The 21,194-nt window shown below is 46.6% G+C and overlaps 1 protein-coding gene across 1 annotated transcript; it reads left to right on the top strand.

Annotated features, from left to right (window-relative positions):
• Positions 1 to 4,967: 4,967 nt before the first annotated feature.
• On the top strand, positions 4,968 to 12,820 carry LOC140522647 (uncharacterized). The gene is made up of 3 exons (XM_072637988.1): positions 4,968 to 5,796; positions 11,666 to 11,849; positions 12,055 to 12,820. The coding sequence occupies exons 1-3, from the start codon at positions 4,968 to 4,970 to the stop codon at positions 12,818 to 12,820; spliced, it is 1,779 nt and encodes a 592-aa protein (XP_072494089.1).
• Positions 12,821 to 21,194: the final 8,374 nt, after the last annotated feature.

Raw genomic sequence — 21,194 nt, 5'->3', positions numbered from 1 at the left:
TGATTGAAGAAATCCAAATTAAAACAACTCTGTGGTGCCACCTCACAACTACAAAAAATGACAAATGTTGAAGAGGATGAGGGGAAATAGGTATGCTAATACACAGCTGGTGGAGTTGTGAACTGACCCAACCACTCTGGAGGGCAGTGTGGAACTATGCTCAAAGGGCTATAGAACTGTGCATATCCTTTGACCTAGCAATACCACTTCTATGTCGATACCCAGAAGAGATCAAAGAAAAAGGAAGAAATTAGTAAGTGTCTGAATCCAGATTTGAATTCAGGGAGAAGAATTTTCCTGACTCTAGGTACATCACTTTCTGCACTATGCCACCTAGCTGCTCAAAGAAAAAATGGACCTAATTAAGAGATGATCTGGGAGACTACATTTGGCTAAAAGATACCATAGACAATGAAGTAATATAAATAAAATTACAGCAACTTTCTCCTGTACTGAGTATAAAACTGAGTAAAATTTGTAAAAATTAAGAACCACTCCTCAACAGACAAATAGTAAAAGGATAGAAATAGGCAGTTTTCAGAAGAAATCAAAGCTATTTCTATTCATATAAAATGCTCTAAATCACTATTGAGTAGAAAAAGCAAATTAAAACAATTCTGAGGTACCACCTCAGACCTATCAAAATTGAAAAATGCAGGAGGGGAGGAGGGGGAAATAGGGACATATATACATTTGTTGTCTCAGAAAGTAGAGGATGAGTTTCGTGTAAAGAGAGACTGTTTGAGTCTTGTACTTGTGCCAGGAGGATCTGGCCCAGTTTCTGGCACGTAGTAGGTGTCCAGTGCATGCTTGCTGACTGATCTAGATCGACATTTGGTGGGATTGCAGAGCAGTGCAAAGGCAAGGTAAGCATAGAAAAGTACAAGCACACCTTTACCTGCAAGTGTGATGATAGGAGAGGAAATCTGGAGAGACAGAGGGGGAAAGCACTAGAGGGAGGGGAGGAGGGGAAAGAGGAGGAGAAGAGGAGGAGGGGAGGGGGAGGAGGCATGAAGGGAGAAAGGGAGGGGGATGGGACAGGATGGGAGGGGAGGAGGGGTAAAGGAAGAACAGAGGGGGAAAGAGAGAGGGAGAGTGGAAAAAGAAGGGGAGGTCACTACAGTGGGAGGGGGATGATCTCAGAGGTCCTTTGGGGCTCTGGATTTTGGAAGTTTCATTGGACATTTTGAAAGTGCTGTAGACTCAGCTGATTCTTATAGGGGCCAGGATAAAGGGACATGGAGCTAGAATAAAGTATCCTGTTTTCAGGAAGAAATACACACACACACACACACACACACACTTACACACTCTGCAGAAGGCTATAAAAGCCTGGTCAGGGGGGAAGGAGCTATCCACACCCATCCCTCCTCCTCTGCTCTTCTAAGATTCCACTCACCCCAAACACCATGAGCTACACCAGCTGCTACCCTGGTTGCCAGCCGACCTGCTCTGTGACCATCTGCAGAAAGCTGGTCTGCTACGAGCCTGTCTGTTGAGTCCATCTCTGCTGCTGCCCAGGCTCCTTTGTGGCCCTACTGTGCCACCCAGCCTGCCCTGTAGTGACCAGCTACCTGGCAGTCTGTGAAGCTAGCAACTACTCCCCCTCATGCTGTGGAGGCAGCCCCTGCTAATCCACCTGCTACCAGGCTAATCCCTGCAGCCCTACTAGCTGTGTGCCTGGTCCCTGCCAGTCTGCCTACTGCATGCCTGTCTGCTGCAAACCTGCACTTTTTGTACCTGTATGCTACAAACCTGTGGCCTGTGGGGTCCCCACCTGCCAGGCCTCCTACTGCCAGCCTGCCTCCTGCACCTCCCTGTTCGGTGGACCCTCCTGCACTCCCTCCTGCTCCTGAGCACCTGTTGTCCCAGTTCACTTGAGACGAGCCTGGACCATCCACTTCTCAGATCACTGTGGGCATAGTCTTGCTCACACACTGTAAGGGGCCTTTCCTGGGCATTCAAAACTGAGCTGTTAACCCAGGATATTCGGTGTTTCAGTCATTCTCTCCTCCTGACCTCTGGGGTGTCAATGTCCTCTGGGTCGTCAGTGTCCTCTGGGTCCCACAAATCTGGTCTTCCCCTGTGCAGTCCATCTCTCAGGGGAAAGGCTTTGCAATACATTTTGTCATAAAAATCAAGTTGTCTTGTCATGTCTCATATCTTGCTCCATTTTCTATCATTTCCCTATCATAAAGTAGTTTACTTAAGATAGTTTAAGTAATTGAATATTTCTTAGTAATATAAAAGAATTCACTTACAATGTGGCCTTGAGGAATGGTATGTGTGTGTGAGTGTGTGTGTGTGTTTATCTGTATCTGTGAGGAAGAAAATGGCCCGAAAGATGATGAAGCCAGCATCAGTAACCAACTATACAGACATACATACAAACATACATACATACATACGTATAAACACATTGTTACCTCTAAGAAATGTTTATGAGAATGCTACGAATCACCATCATCCTAACAACAATTGCTTTGATGTAAGAAATAAAATAAGAGATATATTCAAGAACTAGAATGACTAGAAAAACCCAGGAAAATAATAATGGCTAACATTTATACAGCCCTTGTGTGCTGGGCACATTATCATCTTCTTTGAACATGAAAGTCACCCTGGGAGGTAGGTTCAATATTGTTCACAACTGCATATGGAAGAAAATAGGTTAAGGGAAATTTCAAGAATCCCAGAGCTACTGAATGTCTGAAGGGAAATTTAAACAGAAGCCTTCATGACCACAGGCCTTGTGATCTATATGCTGAAACATTTGGCTACCAAGGACAACAACAAACATGTCTCTCCAGTTCACAGATATATGGATTACCCAAAGTCTATGTTTGATGTGATCAGTGGCCATGAAAGAATTATAAACAGAGAGGGAAAAGGGGAAGGGGAGTTTTGATGTGGAGCATCATCATGTTGACTCTGTGTATTAAACCCTAAGAGAATAGATATGAGCCATAAGAATACAGAAAGCACCAGGAAGTGAGTGGAGGTATTTGACGCAACATTTCCAACATTACTCTGAAATAGACTACCAAAAAAACTAGTGAGGTCACTGAATGCTAACTAAGGACCAACCTACACTTTCCTGAAGGAATGGGCACATGAAAACAATGGCTCAAATCATAGACATGCAGCCTCTGGGTATGACCCACCTGAGGTCCAAGGAAGGGGGGCCAATGCCCCATGCCAACAGAGTCTCATTGGCATCCATGGCCAACACAAAGATGTCAGCATGACCACTGAATTCCTGAGCCTTGATGTCTCTCCCCTCCCCCATAGGTCCTCTTGGATTCTAGGTGTCAGAAAGTCACCTTAGCCACAATGGAAAGGGACTAAAGTGGGGAGGGCTCAGGGGATCATGGCAGGGAGGGGAATGACTGTCTGAAAAGGGACTCTCCCTGCATTCTGACCAGGGACCACGCGGTCATAGGAGACCCCTGGGAAAGGTCAGGGCCATAAAATGCTCCAGACAGCATTCTGCCACAGCCCAAGAGGGCCTGCCAGGCAAGTGACAGGACAGCCTGACTTCCATCCCTCATAGATTACATTCACCAGAAGCCTCAAGGTATGGACTTTGGCAGGTCCCTCTGTGGTTCCTGGTGTCCTCTAGACTGTAGGCCAGAACCTGTCATGAAAGCTGACACCCTCCCCCACAAACACACATAGACTGCCCTCTCCACTTTGAATGACAGATTCTCCCCAAGGAGGCATCTGATTATCTGACCCTTACGGGAACAAGCCCCACTTTCCACTGCCTCCTGGTCCCCAGTTTCCCCCAGGGTCACATGAGGACCTCTTGGTAAAATGATTGTGAATCAGGACTATTGGAAGGTTTGCTGCAGAGGACCCCAAGTCACAGAGACGTCTGTTCCTTCAAGACAGCTCAAAACGTCCTTCCTGTCTGCTCCCTTGGGATCCTCCAAAGGGGTGGGTCCAGGAAAGCACCTTAGGTAGCCCCACTGCCCTTTGCCTGGGATAGAACGTGCATCCTCTACACCATCCTTGTCTCCCCTGTGTTACCTTCCTCCTTGAGGGTTTGTCTTCCTCTGACTGAAAAGTGTTGGGCACTCTGTCAATGGTCCCACTACAACCCACATGGCAAAGGCTGGTGTCAAAACACTCACAGATGTGCCCACACCCATGCAAGAAAGCTCTGAACAGTCCAGACAGGATGTCTGCACTCTGGTTCCCTCCCCCATCAACACTGCTTCCTCTACCTGGCTTCTCCTGGGACATGTGCCTTAGAATGCCCATCCCAAAGATGCTCCCATCAGTCTGACACTGAACCATGCCATGCCTCCATGCATGCGCTCTGAAAACACATACAGGGACTCACTGCCACAGGAATCAGCTTTTTCAGGCAAGAGCAGCCAAACACACCAGGGGGTACTCTTTGGGCGCTGGTCCTGCTGCCTCATGCCACATAACACCAGCACATGCCAGCCTGACCATCATGCGGTATACTTTCAGGCAAGTGACACCTCCCCGCCCCCCCCCCCCCCCCCCCCGCTTCATTCATTCTGTCTCCTGGCCCTTCCTTCCTCTCAAAGGAAGCCAAACCACTGATGTCCTTTCAGCCTCAGCTTTGGCTGCAGGAACCCAACAAAATCAGGGTCAGAACACCATCACCTCAGAGCATTAGCAGGCCCAGACATGTGTACGCTCACAAACACATACACATGCATATAAATGAACACACGCACACATACACACACAGGCACACACGAACACACAAGCACTCAGGGAGACATGCTGATGGGCAGCTGGTCATCTCCTGGACAATGTCACCATCACCTAATGATGGGCTCTGAGGGAAGCAGCCAGCCTTAAACAAAAGCAGGGAAGCAAGCTCTGTCTGCCTGGGCAAAACCTCCTGGAAGAGGGATATAAAAGCCCACCAGGCTACACCAACAGCCCCCACTCCACTCACACACACACACAAAAGCACAATTCCAATGAGGCACCAACTCTTACCTGCAGCAGCCCCTCACTCACAGCCCTTTCCCCGTCTCTGCTGCCCAACGCTCCCCCACGCAGCTGCAAACACCTGCTTTTCTGGGTCCTGTGTTCCCACAAACTCGGCTGTCTCCATCTGCTCCAGTGACAGGAGCTGTGGCAGCAGCGTCTGCTTGCCGAGTTCTTGCACAGGCTCCTCCTGGCAGCTGGATGACTGCCCAGAGAGCTGCTGTGAGCCTAGCTGCTGCAGCCCCTGCTGCTGCCCACCCACTTACTGCCAGCCAGCCTCCCGCCTGATCCCGCTCTGCCACCCAGTCTGCTGCGTGCCTGCCATCTGCCAGCCAGCCTGTGAACCTAGCCCCTGCCCGTCAGTCTGCACCTCCTCCTGCTTCCCATTCTGCTGCCACACGTCCAGCGGCCAAGACCCCAGCTGCGCTACCCCTGCTTGCATAGTGCAATCCTGCTGCTGCGTCCTTGTGTGCTGCAAGCCTAGCTACCACATCGCCCTACATGTGTGCTCCAAGCCTAGCTATTGTGGTACCACAGCCTGTTGTCCAGCCTCCTCCTGCTGCCAGCCCAGCTGCTGCCATCCTGCCAGCTCTATGTCCCTCCTCTGCCGGCCCATGTGCAGCCCACCCACCTGCTGTGTGCCTCTCTCCTGCACACCCTCCTGCTGCACTAACACATCCTCCTCTTCTTGCTGCTGTGCACCCTCCTGCTGTCCAGCCCCCACCTGCTGCTGCTCTTCCTCCTCTGTGTCCCTCATCTGCCGGCCCACCTGCTGCAAACCTGCCTGCTGTACTAACACCTGTGGACAAAAACTTTGCTGTTGACCACAGGGCACTCGTTCAACTCCACCCCTACCCAAATTGTCAGCCTCCTGAATTCAGCCTCTAACATCACCCTGAACATCTGGTCATCATCTTTCCAAAAGGCATTCAGTCTACCAAGTTACACCTGAGCACCTCACTCACAGGTGCAGGCAGAGTATCTCACCAATCTCCTCCCACCCATGACTTACTCCCATCATGGTTCCTGCTTCCACATACACCTAGCGCATTATTGTAGCACTGTCTGCAGTTCTCAGACATTCTCTAGGATCAAAGTGTCCATGGGATGACCCAATTCTGGGACCCACCATGTAATAAACTGCATCAACCCACCTTCCTGGCCTCTCATTTGACCACTTTACTTATCCTGGGTTTCCAATATGGAGTCAGAGAGGGAAGGCAACAATAACACACAAGACTGCCTGCAGAGACCAGAATGCCACACGAGATAATTGTTCAGTGACTTCAACACCATGCACAAGCGTCATCATGGTCATGCCAAGCCATGCCCTGACCCATCCCTCTCCATTCCACACTGCGCAATGTTCACACCTATCATCCTGACCACCCGACTTCTATTCTCTTGCCCTGGAACTCTTCCCCTGCCTGACTTACCTGATGTCATTGTGTCTAGTACAAGGGCATGACACTCAATAGCCTCAGGCCCAGGATCATCTCTGCAGCCTCAGCCTCAGTGCAGTCAATTCATGATATGATGAGCATAGTCAGAAAATGTTCCCGTGGTTTGGATGCCTCCCTACTCCTCCTGGTTGAGCCAGGACACCCAGGCACACATGCAAGAAGAACCATATTGTAGGCCCTGACTCACAGCAGAGCATCCATGGCACATGAAGCCACACAAAGTAAGATGCCTCTTGCAGGAAGTCTCTGCGTGCACATCATCCAAGAAGCCTCCATGATACTATTCAACCAGAGCCCAGACAGCTCACTGTTAGCACCACCAGGACAATAAAGCCCCATACCAAATTGTGGCTTAAATCTCAGGGCAGTGACAAGTTCCAAAGGAACTCTCTGTGTGCAGAAAAAGAGAAGGACTTCAGAAGAGGGAAAGAGGGACTATGGTCCATCAAGACAAGTCTCCTTGGATTCAGTCTACAAGACCAAGGACAACTCTACATGAACACACATGTACATTCATACACACATACATGCCCCCTCCAGTCACTCTCTTCATGGTGACTCCCACTTTTTCTGCCAGGGAGGAAGACTGTTTTCAGAAAGGGACAGCGTCCTCAACAAGGGCACAGACAGAGCTCCTGACACCTGGCCAGGGTGGGGACAGTGGGGCTCTTCCTTCAGCGACACATTTTTAATGAAGCTGCCAAGTTTCTGTTCCCCAGAGGAGGGAAAGAGACTCAAAATGGGAGGAAGCCTGACCTCAGGAGGAGGACCTTTCCAGACTGTTTTCAGGGAGGACTTGACAACTGTGCCCAGGGATGTAGAAGGAAGTCAGACAGGAGAGAGAGGAGGCTCGTTGACCTTCTTTACCAAGAGCAAAACAGACAGACAAATGGGAGAGATGCAAATGCTGGTATTTAAGGAGATCCTGAGAAAGTGATCAGAGCTGCCCTCCACTGGGACATGGGAACCCCCGTGATATGAGGGACATCTTGGAAGCCCAGGAACCATGGAGCCCATGGGCACATGGAGAGGGGATCCTCAAAAATATGAAGAAGCCCCACTGTCCACCAGGGATTATGCCAGGTCTCAGGAGCTAAGGACAAAAGTGAGATAGTGACTGCCCTTGGGTCAAGCATCCCACCAGAGGCACAGGATGAAGATGGACAAGCACATGCCAGGTCATTTCAGAGGGGCAGAGGACTCTGAGATCTGTAGGGATCAGGAGGGGCTGAGGAGGGGCTCCGTGTGGGAGGTGACACAGAAACTCAGCCTCAGAGAAAGCTGGGAGGCAGAGGGGAGGATAGAGAGCACGCCAGGCATGGTGGACAGTGTGGGCAAAAGCATGGAGGGGGAAGATGGCATGTTGTGCAGCCCCTGGAGCTGAGATGTAACAGAGTGTGGATCAATTCTCTGCTACTAAGGCTAACTTTGGCCTGACAATCAGCACCAAGAAAACACAGATTAGGATTCACAAGGGTGAAGCCAAGATGGTGAAGTAAAAGGATGCACCTGCTCTTAGCTCTACACCCAAAGCCCATAAAATACCTGTAAAAAAAATGACTCAAAACAAATTCTAGAGCAGCAGAAGCCACAAAAAAAACATAGGGAAAGAAATTTCTAACCCAAGAAGCCTGGAAGGCCCACAGCAAAGGTCTATCACACCATGCTCACAGTGGAGCACAGCTCAAGGAGCCCAGCCGAGCCTTGGCTGCATAGTGCGGCTTAGGCAGGACTGGAGCAGGCTTCAGGGTGGAATCATGGGTAGCAGCTGTGGTTCTGAGATTTCTCAACCTACAAATGCCAAAGACAGCTTCAAAGGTCAGAGAAAGTTCTTTTACCTGGGTTAGAAAGGAGCAGGGTCTGGCCTTAGTACCAGGCCCAGGGTGGAAAAAGTCACTGCAGCACAGCATCCACTTTTGGAACACTCAGCCTAAAGTCCCTGGGGGGATTGAGCAGCTGATCTGCATCTCAGCCCTGAGTGGTTGTCCTGGGGTGAGGAGGAGCACTAGCTGGTGGAGTTGGAGGCAGTTGTAGAAAGGGAACCCTACTCACAGATGCTGGTCAGAAAAGCTTGTGGTTGCTCCCAGATCAAACTGCAGGCCAGGAGAGGAGTAAGCTCACCTCCCTTGATTATGTCACCTTGGAGGAACTGAGAACTTACAAGTCCCTAGAGTATATCCTCCACTTGACAAAGGACTCAGAAGTCAAGTAAATGGCTGAGAAAATGCCCAAAAAAGGCAAAAAAATAACAATATAGAAGGTTACTTTCTTGCTGAACAGGTATTTTCTCCATCTTTTCAGATGAGGAATAACAAAACATACCACTAGAGGAAGATATCAAAGTCAAGGATTCTTTAACCAAAACCTCCAAAATAAATTTGCAATGGTCTCAGGCTATGAAAGAGCTCAAAAAAAGATTTTGAAAATCAAGTAAGAGAAGTGGAGGAAAAATTAGGAACAGAAATGAAAGCAATGCAAGAAAATCATGAAAAGCGAGTCAACAGCTTGCTAAAGGAGAACCAAAAAATGTTAAAGAAAGGAACACCTTTAAAAATAGACTAACCCAAATAGCAAAAGAGGTTCAAAAACCCAATGAGGACAAAAATGCTTTGAAAAGCAGAATTAACCAAGTAGAAAAGGAGGTTCAAAAGCTCAACAAAGAAAATCATTCTTTAAACATTAGAATGGAGCACTTAGAAGCTAATGACTTTATGAGAAACCAAGAAATTACAAAACAAAACCAAGAGAATGAAAAAATAGAAGACAGTTTGAAATATCTCATTGGAAAAACAACTGACCTGGAAAATAGATCCAAGAGAGACAATTTAAAAATTTGGGGGCTACCTGAAAACCATGATGAAAAAAGGAGCCTAGATAGTATCTTTCATGAAATTGTCATGGAAAACTGCCCAGATATTCTAGAACCAGAGGGTAAAGTAGATATTGAAAGAATCCACCAATCACCTCCTGAAAGAGATAAGAAAATAAAAACTCCTAGGAATTTTGTAGCCAGATTCCAGAGTCCTCAGGCTAATGAGAAAATATTGCAAGGAGCCAGAAACAATTGGAGTACTGGGGAAATACGATGGGGATAACACAAGATCTAGCAGCTTCTACATTAAGGGATGGAAGGGCTTGGAATATGATATTCCAGAAGACAAAGGAACTAGGATTAAAACCAAGAATTACCTACCCAGCAAAACTGAGTATAACACTTCAGGAGAAATAATGGTAATTCAATGAAATAGAGGACTTTCAAGCATTTTTGATGAAAAGAGAAGAGCTGAATAGAAAATTTGACTTTCAAACATAAGAATCAAGAGAAGCATGAAAGGTAAACAGGAAAGAGAAATTATAAGAGACTTACCAAAGTTGAACTGTTTACATTTCCACATGGACAGATAATATTTGTAACTCGAGACTTTTCTCAGTATTTGTGTAGTTGGAGGGATTATATACATATAGACATAGGGCACAGAGTGAATTGAATAGGAAGGGATGATACCTAAAAAAATAAAATTAAGGGATGAGAGAGGAATGTATTGGGAGGAGACAGGGAGAATTGGAATGGGGCAAATTATCTTTCATAAAAGAGGCAAGAAAAAGCTTTTTCAATGGAGGGCTAAAGAGGGGAGGTGAGAGGGAAAGAGTGAAGCTGACTCTCATCACATTTGGCTTAAGGAGGGAATAACATGCATACTAAATTTGGTATGAAAATCTATTTTTACACTACAGGAAAGTAGAGAAGAAGGGGATAAGTGGGGTGTAGGGAGTGACAGAAGGGAGGAAAAATGAGAGGAGGGAGTAATTAGAAGTAAACACGTTTGGGGAGATACAAGGTCAAAAGAGAAAATAAAATAAATGGGGGACAAGATAGGATGGAGGGAAATATAGTTAGTGTTTCACAATGTGACTATTATGGAAGTCTTTTGCATAACTACACATGTATAGCCTACACTGAATTGCTTGCCTTCACAGTGGGGATCTGTGAGGAGGAAGGAAGAGAGAGAAGTTGAAACTCAAAGTTTTAGGAACAAATGTTGAGAATTGTTTTTGCATGCAACAGGGAAATAAGAAATGCAAGTAATGGGGTAGAGAAACCCATCTTACCCTACAAGAAAAGAGAGAATATGAGGATAAAGGAAGGAAGGGGTGTGATAGAAGGGAGGGCAGATTGGGGGAAGGGTTATTAAGAATGCACAGTGTTTTGGGGGCGGGGAGGGGAGAGATGGGGAGAAAATTTGGAACGCAAAATCTTGTGGAAATGAATGTTGAAAACTAGACTAAATAAATTTAAGAAAAAAAGAAAACCAAGGTTCTCCAGCAGCCAGCGCCACACCAGACATGTGTACAAACATTGGTTAGAGCCAATGGAGAAGCTTTGAGTACTATGAAAAGTTCACATAGCTCAGCAGGATACTTTCCAGGAACATCCAAATAGATAATGAAGTTGATACATGTATTGTCAGAGCTAGCTCACTGTTTGGGCAGCTCCCAAGGGAAAGGGGAGAAGAGGTATTAGACTAACTACCCAACTGAAAGTCTGCAGAGCTGAGAGGTTCTTCTGACCTCATTATTGGGTGCCTCGGAAACCTGGATAATCCACCAGCGTCATGCCAGGAAACTGAATCACTTCCATTTCAACTGTCTTAGGAAGATTTTGAAGATCACCTGGCAAGATCCAGTACAGGACACTGAGGTCCATGATCAAGCTAAACTGCCAGGCATTCAAACTCTACTGCAGGGAGTACAACCCCAACAGGCTGGCCACATTGCTTGATTGTCAAACATACATTGCCTTAAAATACACTTTTCTGGAAACCTCCCACAAGGAAGGCACTCACTTGGTGGCCAGAAGAAGTAATAGAAGGACACTTAAGGTCTCTCTGAAGAAATTGGGAATCAACATCACGACATGGGAGATACTGGGATGGTGTCTGCTGTCAAACAGAATACAAACTACTATGTTGTTGGCCATTCACAGTCCTACCAATGTCTCCCATTGATCTTCACACAGCCTGGACAATATAATTCAGGACTGATGGTACATTTGGCCAGATGGGCCTGCTGGTCTCCCAGCCACAAAGCCTGGGCTCCCATGCTGCTGGGAAGGCTCAGAATGTCCCTCCCCCAAGTTCCCTTTCACTTCCAAGAATTCCCAGCTTGGGCCTTATATAGGAAGCCTCACTGATCCTGCCTGTCAGGGATCCCCCCTCCTCACTTAGCACCCCAAGTGCTTGTGTCTGCTCAGGGGACCCTCAGCCCACCAGCTGTCCCTTCTGTCAATGAAATCTCAGGACTTGGTCCTGTGTCAGACCAGGAGTCGAGGATTCACAGATATTTACTAAAGAGTGGAAAGGGAAGCCAAGTGAAGGATGTTTATGGGCTTCTGGTCTTCTCCTACACAGTGTCACCAATACCTAATGATGGGCTCTGAGGAAAGCAGCCAGCCATAAACAACAACAGGGAAGCAGGATCTTTTCCCCTGGGCACATCCTCTTGCAGGAGGGATATAAAAGCCCACCAGGCTACACCACCTTCACACACAGCCCCCAGCTGCACTCACACACACAAACACAAGTCCAAGTGAGGATCCAGCCTCTCCCTGCATCAGCTCTTCTCTCACAGCCCTTTCCACCTCTCTGCTGCCCAAGGCTCCCCACACAGTTGCTCCTACCATGGCAGACACCTGTTTTTCTGGACCCTGTATTCCCACAGCTTCGGATGTCTCTGTCTGCTCCAGTGACAGGAGTTGTGGCAGCAATGTCTGCTTGCCCAGTTCTTGCACAGGCTCCTCCTGGCAGCTGGATGACTGCCCAGAGAGCTGCTGTGAGCCCAGCTGCTGCCCAGCCCCATGCTGCCCACCAGCCTGCCCCCTGACCTTGCTGTGCCGCCCAGTCTGCTGCATGCCTGCCACCTGCCAGCCAGCCTGTGAACCCAGCCCCTGCCAACCCATCTGCACCTCTTCCTGTTCACCATCCTCCTGCCAGACATCCAGTTGCCAGGCCCCAAGCTGTGGTGCACCTCCCTGCATGGTGCACTCCTGTTGCTGCATCCCTGTGTGCTACAAGGCCAGCTGCTGTGTGACCACACCCTGTTGTACAACCTCCTCCTGTTGTCAGCCCAGCTGCTGCCGCCCTGTGTACCGTGTGTCCCTCCTCTGTCAGCCCGTGTGCAGCCCACCCAACTGCTGTGTGCCTCTCTCCTGCACACCCTCCTGCTGCACCACCACATCCTCCTCCTCTTGCTGCTGTGCACCCTCCTGCTGTCCAGCCCCCACCTGCTGCCGCCCATCCTCCTCTGTGTCCCTCATCTGCCGGCCGACCTGCTGCAAACCTGCCTGCTGCCCTACTACCTGTGGCCAAAACCCTTGCTGTTGACCACAGGGTGCTCTCTCTCCCTCTCTCTCTCTTTCTGATGCTGACACTCCACCCCTGACCAACTTCTGCAGGCCTCCTGGATCCATTTCCAAACATCAGCCTGAACAAGTGGGCAGCATCACCCCCAAAGGCACTGAGATCACCAGACCACACACAACCAGCTGCACCAAGTACCTGACCAACACCAGGACCATGACAGGCCCCCTCCAAACCATGGCTGACCCCAGCCATGGCTCCTGCTTTGCCATGTACCTAACACAGTGTTTATCAATCTGTCACTGTCTGCAGCTCTCAGGCTATCTCTAGGCTCAAAGTGTGAGGGGATGGCTCTATCCATGGGCTCTTCTGGCAATAAACCACATCAACTCACCTTGTGACCTCTTACTTGTCTTTTGTCTTTATACTTGGTTAATACAGTACAGCCTACAGAGCCAACCAGGCCACAGCAGACAGTACACAGACAAACCAGCATGCCAAGCACATACCTTCCCGAGGTCTTGCAGAGCCGTGCCCTAACACATCCTCTCCAACCCACACTGTGTCCTGTGCTCTTATCCACCCACCCTGCCCACCACAACACTATCCTCTTGGCTTCAACCCTTCCCCTGCATTCACCAACACAACACTTGGCAAGAGGCCAGCTCTGACCCAGAAGTCATTTCCATGTGCTCATAGAAAGGCTATTATCCAACTGGATGGACACATTTCTTTTGCCTGTCCCAGGGATATAGCAGGTGTTGGGCTGCAGGGACCAGCCTGGCATCAGGTGGACTGGTAGGGGCTGTCTCCATAGCAAGAGGGGGAGAAACTGCCGGCTCCACAGACTACCTGGCAGCTGGTCACCACAGGGCATGCTGAGAGGCACAGCAGGCCACACAGGAGGCTGGGGTGAAGCAAGGACAGATACAGCCCACAGGCTTGCAGCAGATGGGCACAGAGCAGTTTGTGGCACAGCTGGTGTGACCCACAACGTCTGGAATGGGCAGGACTTTTAGGAGCAGAGCCAAGGAAGGACTTCCATTTGGACAACTCCATCCATTCTGAGGCTTCTATAAGCCTTGACACATGGATAAAAGCAACATACAAATACTTCAGCCATCTTTCTGTTGTTTTCATTTTTGTCATCAATTCTCCTTCTAGAGCCTTGCTATATAGGCTTTTTTCAGTAACACTTTCTTGTAATGTTTTCTCTCATCAGTTGATTACAAACAGTTCGTGATTTCAAGTTAATTTTGTACCTTTCTGTGAAGTACATCAGGAAAACCAGATTTTGCATTTAGAGTATAAAGAGATTCTGTTCTTTTCTTCCCCACAGCCACACTTCCCAAGACTTAGATCTAAAGACAATAACACTTCATAAATGCTATGGGTTTGCAAAGGAGGGAAAGATCACTCACTTCAGGAAAGATTTTGGATGGTGGACACTGTGCCACAGCTGCACACCCATGCAGGAAGCCACACCCTCAGGTACCTTAACTTCCACTGCCTAACCTTTACAGCATATTGAGAGCAGATTCTGTCTCACTCCTAGTTTGAGCTGACATCTTATCTCACTTCCAGCTGAAAAGCTCAGTTACTCCTGCATACATCTTGATGGAAGAAGGCAGAACCATTTAATGGAAAGGAGACTGGATTTCAGAAAACCAGGGTTCAAAGTCCAGCTCTGTGAAAAGATGTATGTGTTTTTATGCCCAAAAAACAACCAAATTGTGCATAACCTTTGACCCAGCAATGCCACTACTATATTTGTATCCCAGAGGAACCAAAAAAAAGGGAAAAGGACCTACAGGTGCAATCATATTTATAGTAGCCCTTTTCAGGCTGGCAAAATATTGGAAATTGAGGACATGCCCATCAGTTGGGGAATTACTGAACAAGTTGTGCTATATGTAAGTAATGGAATACTACTGTGCAATAAGAAACGATAAGCAGGAAGACTTCAGAAAAACCTAGAAAGACTTGCACAAACTGATGCAAACTGAAATGAGCAAAGCAGGAAAACACTATCAGGAATATTGTGTGATGAACAGCTATGAATGATTCACTTCTGCTCAGCAGTGCAATGATCCAAGACAGACCTAAAAACTTCATAATGGAAAATGCTATCCACATCCAGAGAAAGAAGTGATGGACTCTGAATGCAGACTGAAGCATACTTTTTTCCACTTATTTTTTAATATTTTTTTCCCTTTTGACGTGTTTCTTCTCTCACAGCTATGACTGATATGGAAATATGTTTTAAATAATTGCACATATACAACCTATATCATATTGTCTACCATTTGTGGAAGAAATGGAGAGGAGGAAGGGAAAACTTTGGAACTCAAAATCTCAAGAAAATGAATGCTAAAAATTGTCTTGGGGGAAAACAGTATAAAAAAGAAAATAGTATAAAAAAGAAATATTTGCACCTCAAAGAGAGGCATATGTGATTTGTTTCTAATACAAAAAATATCCAGGTGATGTGTGGCCTGGAGAATATGATCTGGGATCTATTCCACCTTTGCAAAGTAGGAAGAGGGCCCTTCTACCATGCTGTGAAGACTAGTGAAAGGCAGGGTAGGCACAATCAAGGACTTCTGAAGGCGGGAGATCTCTTCTTTCTCCAGAAGGGCATTAAGCTACACATGTTGATATGCCACACCTCAAATATCTTTAGTTTAGGAAAATCTGTTTTTCCTATTACTGTCCAGGTAGCTCTAAAGAGAAGAAATCCAGATTATCTGTAGCCATACTTTTTTATAAGTTTCTTTATTGATTTTTAGTTTTCAACATTCATTTCCACAATATTTTGAGTTACAAATTTTCTCCCCATCTCTATCCCTCCCCATACCCAAAGACACAATCCATTCTGATTTCCCCTTCCCCCAATCTTCCCTCCCTTCTATCACACCCCTCACTTCCTTTATCCTCATCTTCTCTCTTTTCTTGTAGGGCAAGATTGATTTCTATACCCCATTACCTGTATTTCTTATTACCCAGTGGCAAGCAAAAACAATTCTCAACATTCGTTTCTAAAACTTTGAGTTCCAATTTCTCTCCCTTCCTCTCTCCCCACAGATCCCAACTGTGAAGGCAAGCAATTCAATATAGGTTATATATGTGTAGTTATGCAAGACTTCCATAATAGTCATGTTGTGAAAGAATAAGCATACTTTCCTCCATCCTATCCTGCACTCCATTTATTCTATTCTCTCTTTTGACCTTGTCCCTCCCCAAAAGTGTTTACTTCTAATTAATCCTTCCTCCCATTTGCCCTCCCTTCTATCATCCCCCCACTACTTATCCCCTTCTCCCCTACTTTTCTGTAGTGTAAGATAGGTTTTCATAGCACATTGAGTGTGGATGCTATTCCCTCCTTAAGCCAAATGTGATGAGAGCAAGCTTCACTTTTTCCCTCTTACCTCCCTCCTTTTCCCCTCCACTGAAAGAGCTTTTTCTTGCCTTGTTTATGAGAGATAATTTGCCACATTACATTTTTCAGTTTCACTCATTAATTTTATTTTTAAATAACATCCCTTACTATTCAACTCACCCTGTACCCTCTGTCTACATATATATGTATGTATGTACATAATCCCTCCGACTACCCAAATACTGAGAAAAGTTTCAAGAGTTACAAATATTATCTTTCCATGTAGGAATGTAAACAATTCAACTTTTGGAGGTTTTGGATGCGGAAGCCTTGACTTTTATGTCTTCCTCTGATGGTATGCTTTCTTCATCCTCATCTGAAAGGATGTAAGAAAATACCTATTCAACAAGAAAGCAACTTTGTATAGTCTTATTTTCTCTCCCTTTTTTGGGCATTATCCCAGCCTGTTACTTGACTTTTGAGTCCTTTGTCAAGTAGAGGGTATAATTTAGTGACCTGTAAGTTCTCACTTACTCCAAGGTGAAACAATCAAGAGCAAACTCCTCTTCTGGCCTGAACTCTGGTTTGGAAGTAACCACAAGCTTTCATGCCCAGTATCTGGGAGTAAGGTTAACTCTCTAGTGTCTCTCCCAGCTCCACCACATCAACATTCTTTCTCACCCAGGGCTGCCAATCAGGGCTGAGATCCAGATCAGCTGCTCAATTCCCCAATAGTCTTTAGGTGAAGGGCTCTAAAAATGGAAGGAGCTGTTGCAGCAGTGGCTGCTGCCGCCCTGGACCAGGGGCTAGTGGAGAACCCTACTCCCTTCTCACCCAGGTGAAAGAGCTTTCTCACTGACCTTTGAAGCTGTCTTTGGCATTTGTAGGTTGAGAAATCTGGGAACTGCAGCTGCTACTCATGATTCCACACCCTGAAGCCTGCTCCAATCCTGTCCAAGCCACAGAGCAAGACCAAGGCTGGGTTGTACTTCAGTCTGAGCCTTGTGTGATAGATCTTTCTTGTCAGCCCTGCAGGATGTTCTGGACTGGAAATTTCTTTTACTCTGTCATTTTGTGGCTTCGGCTTCTCTAGAATTTCTTTAGAGTCATTTTTTCAGCGATTTTATGGGCTATGGGAGTAGAGATAGTGTAGCTCCATACGACTACTCCTCCATATTGGCTCTGTCCCTGAAGCCATTTTTAAATGTGCTCCAAATTACTAATTAGTAGAAAATGGATAATGAAAGCAACTCTGAGGTTCCACCTTATATTCATCAGTTTTGATAGAAATGACAAAGAAAAAGAAATTGACAAGTGCTGGTGGGGCTGTGGGGAAATAGGAACACTGATGGCGGGCATGGTGGAACTCTGAATGGATACAAGCAATCTGGGAAGCAATTTAGAACTCTGCTATCAAAGTAACAAACCTATGCCTGCCCCTTGACCTAGTGATATCACTGCTAGGCCTATGCCCCAAAGAGATCAAAGAAAAAGGAAAAGGTCCTGCATGTTAAAAATATGTATACTCGTTCTGTTGTGGCAGAAAAGATTAGGGAATTAAAGGGGCACTTTCACTTGGGGAATGACTGAACTGACTGTACCATATGATGTGGAGGAACACTATTTTGCTGGAAGAAAAAAAGAGAGTTTCAGAGAGACTTGGGCAGACTGCTCTGAAGTGATAGAGAGGAAGGCTAGCCAAACCAGGAGCATAGCTTATCCCACAGCATCAATATTATGAATAAAAACATTTAAGGAAAATGTAAGACTTATTATCAACAACATCAACAAACATCATCCAAGAGGGCTCATGAGGAACAATGAGAGAGAGAATGGATTAGAGCATAGCATGGGGAACACGTTGTCATCCCTGAACACCATGGGAATTTGTTATCTTTGGCTATAAATGTATGACAGAGGGGTTCCTCTTCCTTCCTTCCTTCTTTACTTTCCTGTTCTCATGGACAAGAAGGAGATAGGAGGGAAGGAGAAAAATAAACATTTGGTGACTGAAAAAACAAACAAAATGAAGGAGTTGAATTGTTTGAAAAAAAGAGGACTAGGGGCAGTGTGACAGTGGATAGGGGACATGTTGAAACCATGATCATTCAGTCTGACCAAGGATTGTCTTTGGATTCTTTCAGATAGTGGAGATTTCATTTTAAAAAAGAGAGTTCACCCAGTTCATACCAGCAGTGTACAAACATGTGGGAGGTCCTGAAACCTAGATAAGCTTTCCCCAGGAAATGAAGGCTGAAAATGGAGGCACCAATTATCCTCAAAAGCCCAAGTTGGTGAACTGAGTCAACTTTCATAGGAAGGCATAAGTCAGGTTAATAAGAGGGAACATGGAGAAAACAAAGAAAACAAGAAGAAGGAAGAAAAGCCACTGTGTGGATATGACACTATGTAGAGTATAAAAGCCTGGTCAGGGGGGAAGGAGCTGTCCAAATTCATAGCTCCTCCTCTGCTCCTTTCTCAAGATCCTCCCAAGCCAGACACTATGTGCCACACCAGCTGCTTCTCTGGCTGCCAGCCGACCTGCTCCGTGCCTGTGTGCTGTGTCCATCCCTGCTGCCGCCCACTCTCCTGTGTGGTCCTGTTGTGCCGCCCAGTCTGCCCTGCAGTGACCAGCTGCCAGGCAGTCTGTGGAACTGGCAGCTGCTCCCCCTCATGCTGTGGAGGCAGCCCCTGCCAATCCTCTTGCTGGCAGGCTAGTCCCTGCAGCCTAGCCTGCTATGTGTCCAGTCCCTGTCAGTCTGCCTGCTGCAAACCCTCTGTGTGCGTGCCCATGTGCTGTAAACCTGTGGCCTGTGGGATCCCCTCCTGTCAGACCTCCTGCTGCAAGCCAGCTTCCTACACTACTTTGGTCTGCAGACCGACCTCTGCCCCCTCTTGCTGCTGCTGAACAGGCCATCTACTCAGAGTTTAATGAGTTGAGACAGGAAACATCCTGCCTGGGGTCATGGTAACCACAGCTCTGCTGATCCCCTGGAACACTGGATGCCATCACTGGCTACACAATGCAGAGCCATTGATCAGAGCAAAGACCCTCATGGAGCAAAGACCCTTATGGGCAGCCACTTTGGCTCTGCTCATCATCCACTTCATCTGAGGAAGGTCTCATCTCTGGATGTTTGCTCTTATTCCATATTTACTGTTGGAGTCTGCCTTGGCAAGAAGCAATATCAAGCTAATAAATTAATTTGACCTGCTATATAGACAAGTATTTCTAATTCTTTTGTTTCACATCTACAAGTTTCAAAGCTCTTCCTTTAAGGGCTATAACACCTTCCAGTTTCTTTCTTCACATGCTGGGAACTTCAGGGGTCCCAAAGGGATTAAAAGCCACAGGGCGAGAGTAGGAGGCCCTAGGTATCCTCCAAGAGTCCCATGCTCTCTTTCAGTGTTGAGTAGGGCAGGAGATGAGTGCAAGGTAATGCTGTGTATATACTTCCTCTAAAGTTTAGAGTTGAAACCATCCTTTCTCAGTGCAGAGAGATACTATCCCTGGCCCACTAGATCAGCTTTGCCTATTCAATTCTGAGGCTTTTCTGGACACACAAAAGAGGCACATTGTTCTAGTGGCTCATTTCCATAAATGACTTCCTTGAAACCTATAGAGAGACAACACTCACTGTCAAAAGTTTCAGTCCTCTTAATACTTCCCACTTAAGAACAGCTCCCCTCTCCCACAGAAAGCTTTCCTTTGGCTAAGGCAGGATGCAAAAACTGATATTCACTTCCTAATAAATATATGTGACCTGATGGTTGTAATACATCTCCTCTCATCTTATCTTTCATTGGAATGCATTCTAAATTTCTTTTCATAATAACGTCTATACCCCTCTATGGTGAGGAGGTAATAATGTGGTCAAGAGGTTTATGATCAATCAATACAAAAGCATTGATTAAGCCCCTATGGGGTCAGGTCCTATGCTGAGGACAAGCTTTGCAAAGACCAAAGTGGTTCAACAGGCCCTGTCCTTAGGGAGGTCCCATTTCTTCAAGGGAGATGACACATGTAAGTAGACACAAAATTAATACAAGGCCAAGTCTTGCATTGGGAAGGGGGAGGAGTTAAACTTTACAGGGAATGAAGGGAAGTAGAGCCAAGATGGCAGGGGATAAACAGGAACTGAGGTGAATTCTTTAAAAAATTTATCTCCAACTTTAAAAAAAATCCTAAATCAAATTTTGGAATGGCAAAGTCAACAAAAGTTGAGTTTAACATTTTTCCAGTCCAAAACAACTGAGGACATCAGTAGAAGAGATCTGTGATACCAGGGTTGGGGCTTGTAGATAGTGCAAGCTGAGGCTGCACCAGCAGTAGGCCTCAGAGGACACCAGCGCAGCCCCAGGAGCTCTCAGCCCACAGACAGTGAGTAGGACAATTGATCAGGAAGAGATTACAGGGAACCCTTTACTGGCACTGGGTGTAGCTCACACTGACTGGCAACTCTATTTCCCATACACAGTTCTGGGTGGAAGGAAGAGACAAATGCTGAAGGGGATGAGGGAAAATAGTTACACCAATACGTTACTGGTGGAGTCGTGAACTGAACCAACCATTCTGGAGAGCAATTTGGAACTATGACCAAAGGGTTATAAAACTGTGCATACTCTTTGACCTGGAGCAGCTAGGTGGTATAGTGGATAGAGCACCAGTGCAGGAGTCAGCAGGACCTGAGTTCAAATCTCCCCTCAGATACTTGACACTCCCTGGCTGTGTGACCTTGAGCAAGTCACTTAACCCCAATTGCCTCATCCTGGGGCATCTCCAGTCATTCTGATGAATATCTGGTCACTGGATTCAGATGGCTCTGGAGGAGAAGTGAGGCTGGTGACCTGCACAGCCCTCCCTCACTCAAAACAAAGTCAAGCGCAAGTCATGTCATCATTTCTCTGATGGCATGGTCTTCTTCGGCAACAAAGAACGAACACACACATACCCTTTGACCTAGCAATAATACTTCTAGGTCCATACCCCAAAGAGATTAAGAAAAAGGAAGAAATTAG

This window comes from Notamacropus eugenii, chromosome 2, assembly GCF_028372415.1.
Source record: "Notamacropus eugenii isolate mMacEug1 chromosome 2, mMacEug1.pri_v2, whole genome shotgun sequence".
In the NCBI taxonomy this organism is placed as follows: Eukaryota; Metazoa; Chordata; class Mammalia; order Diprotodontia; family Macropodidae; genus Notamacropus; species Notamacropus eugenii.
The sequence above is the reverse complement of the archived record's forward strand: the minus strand, read 5'-3'. Positions and strand labels throughout refer to the sequence as shown.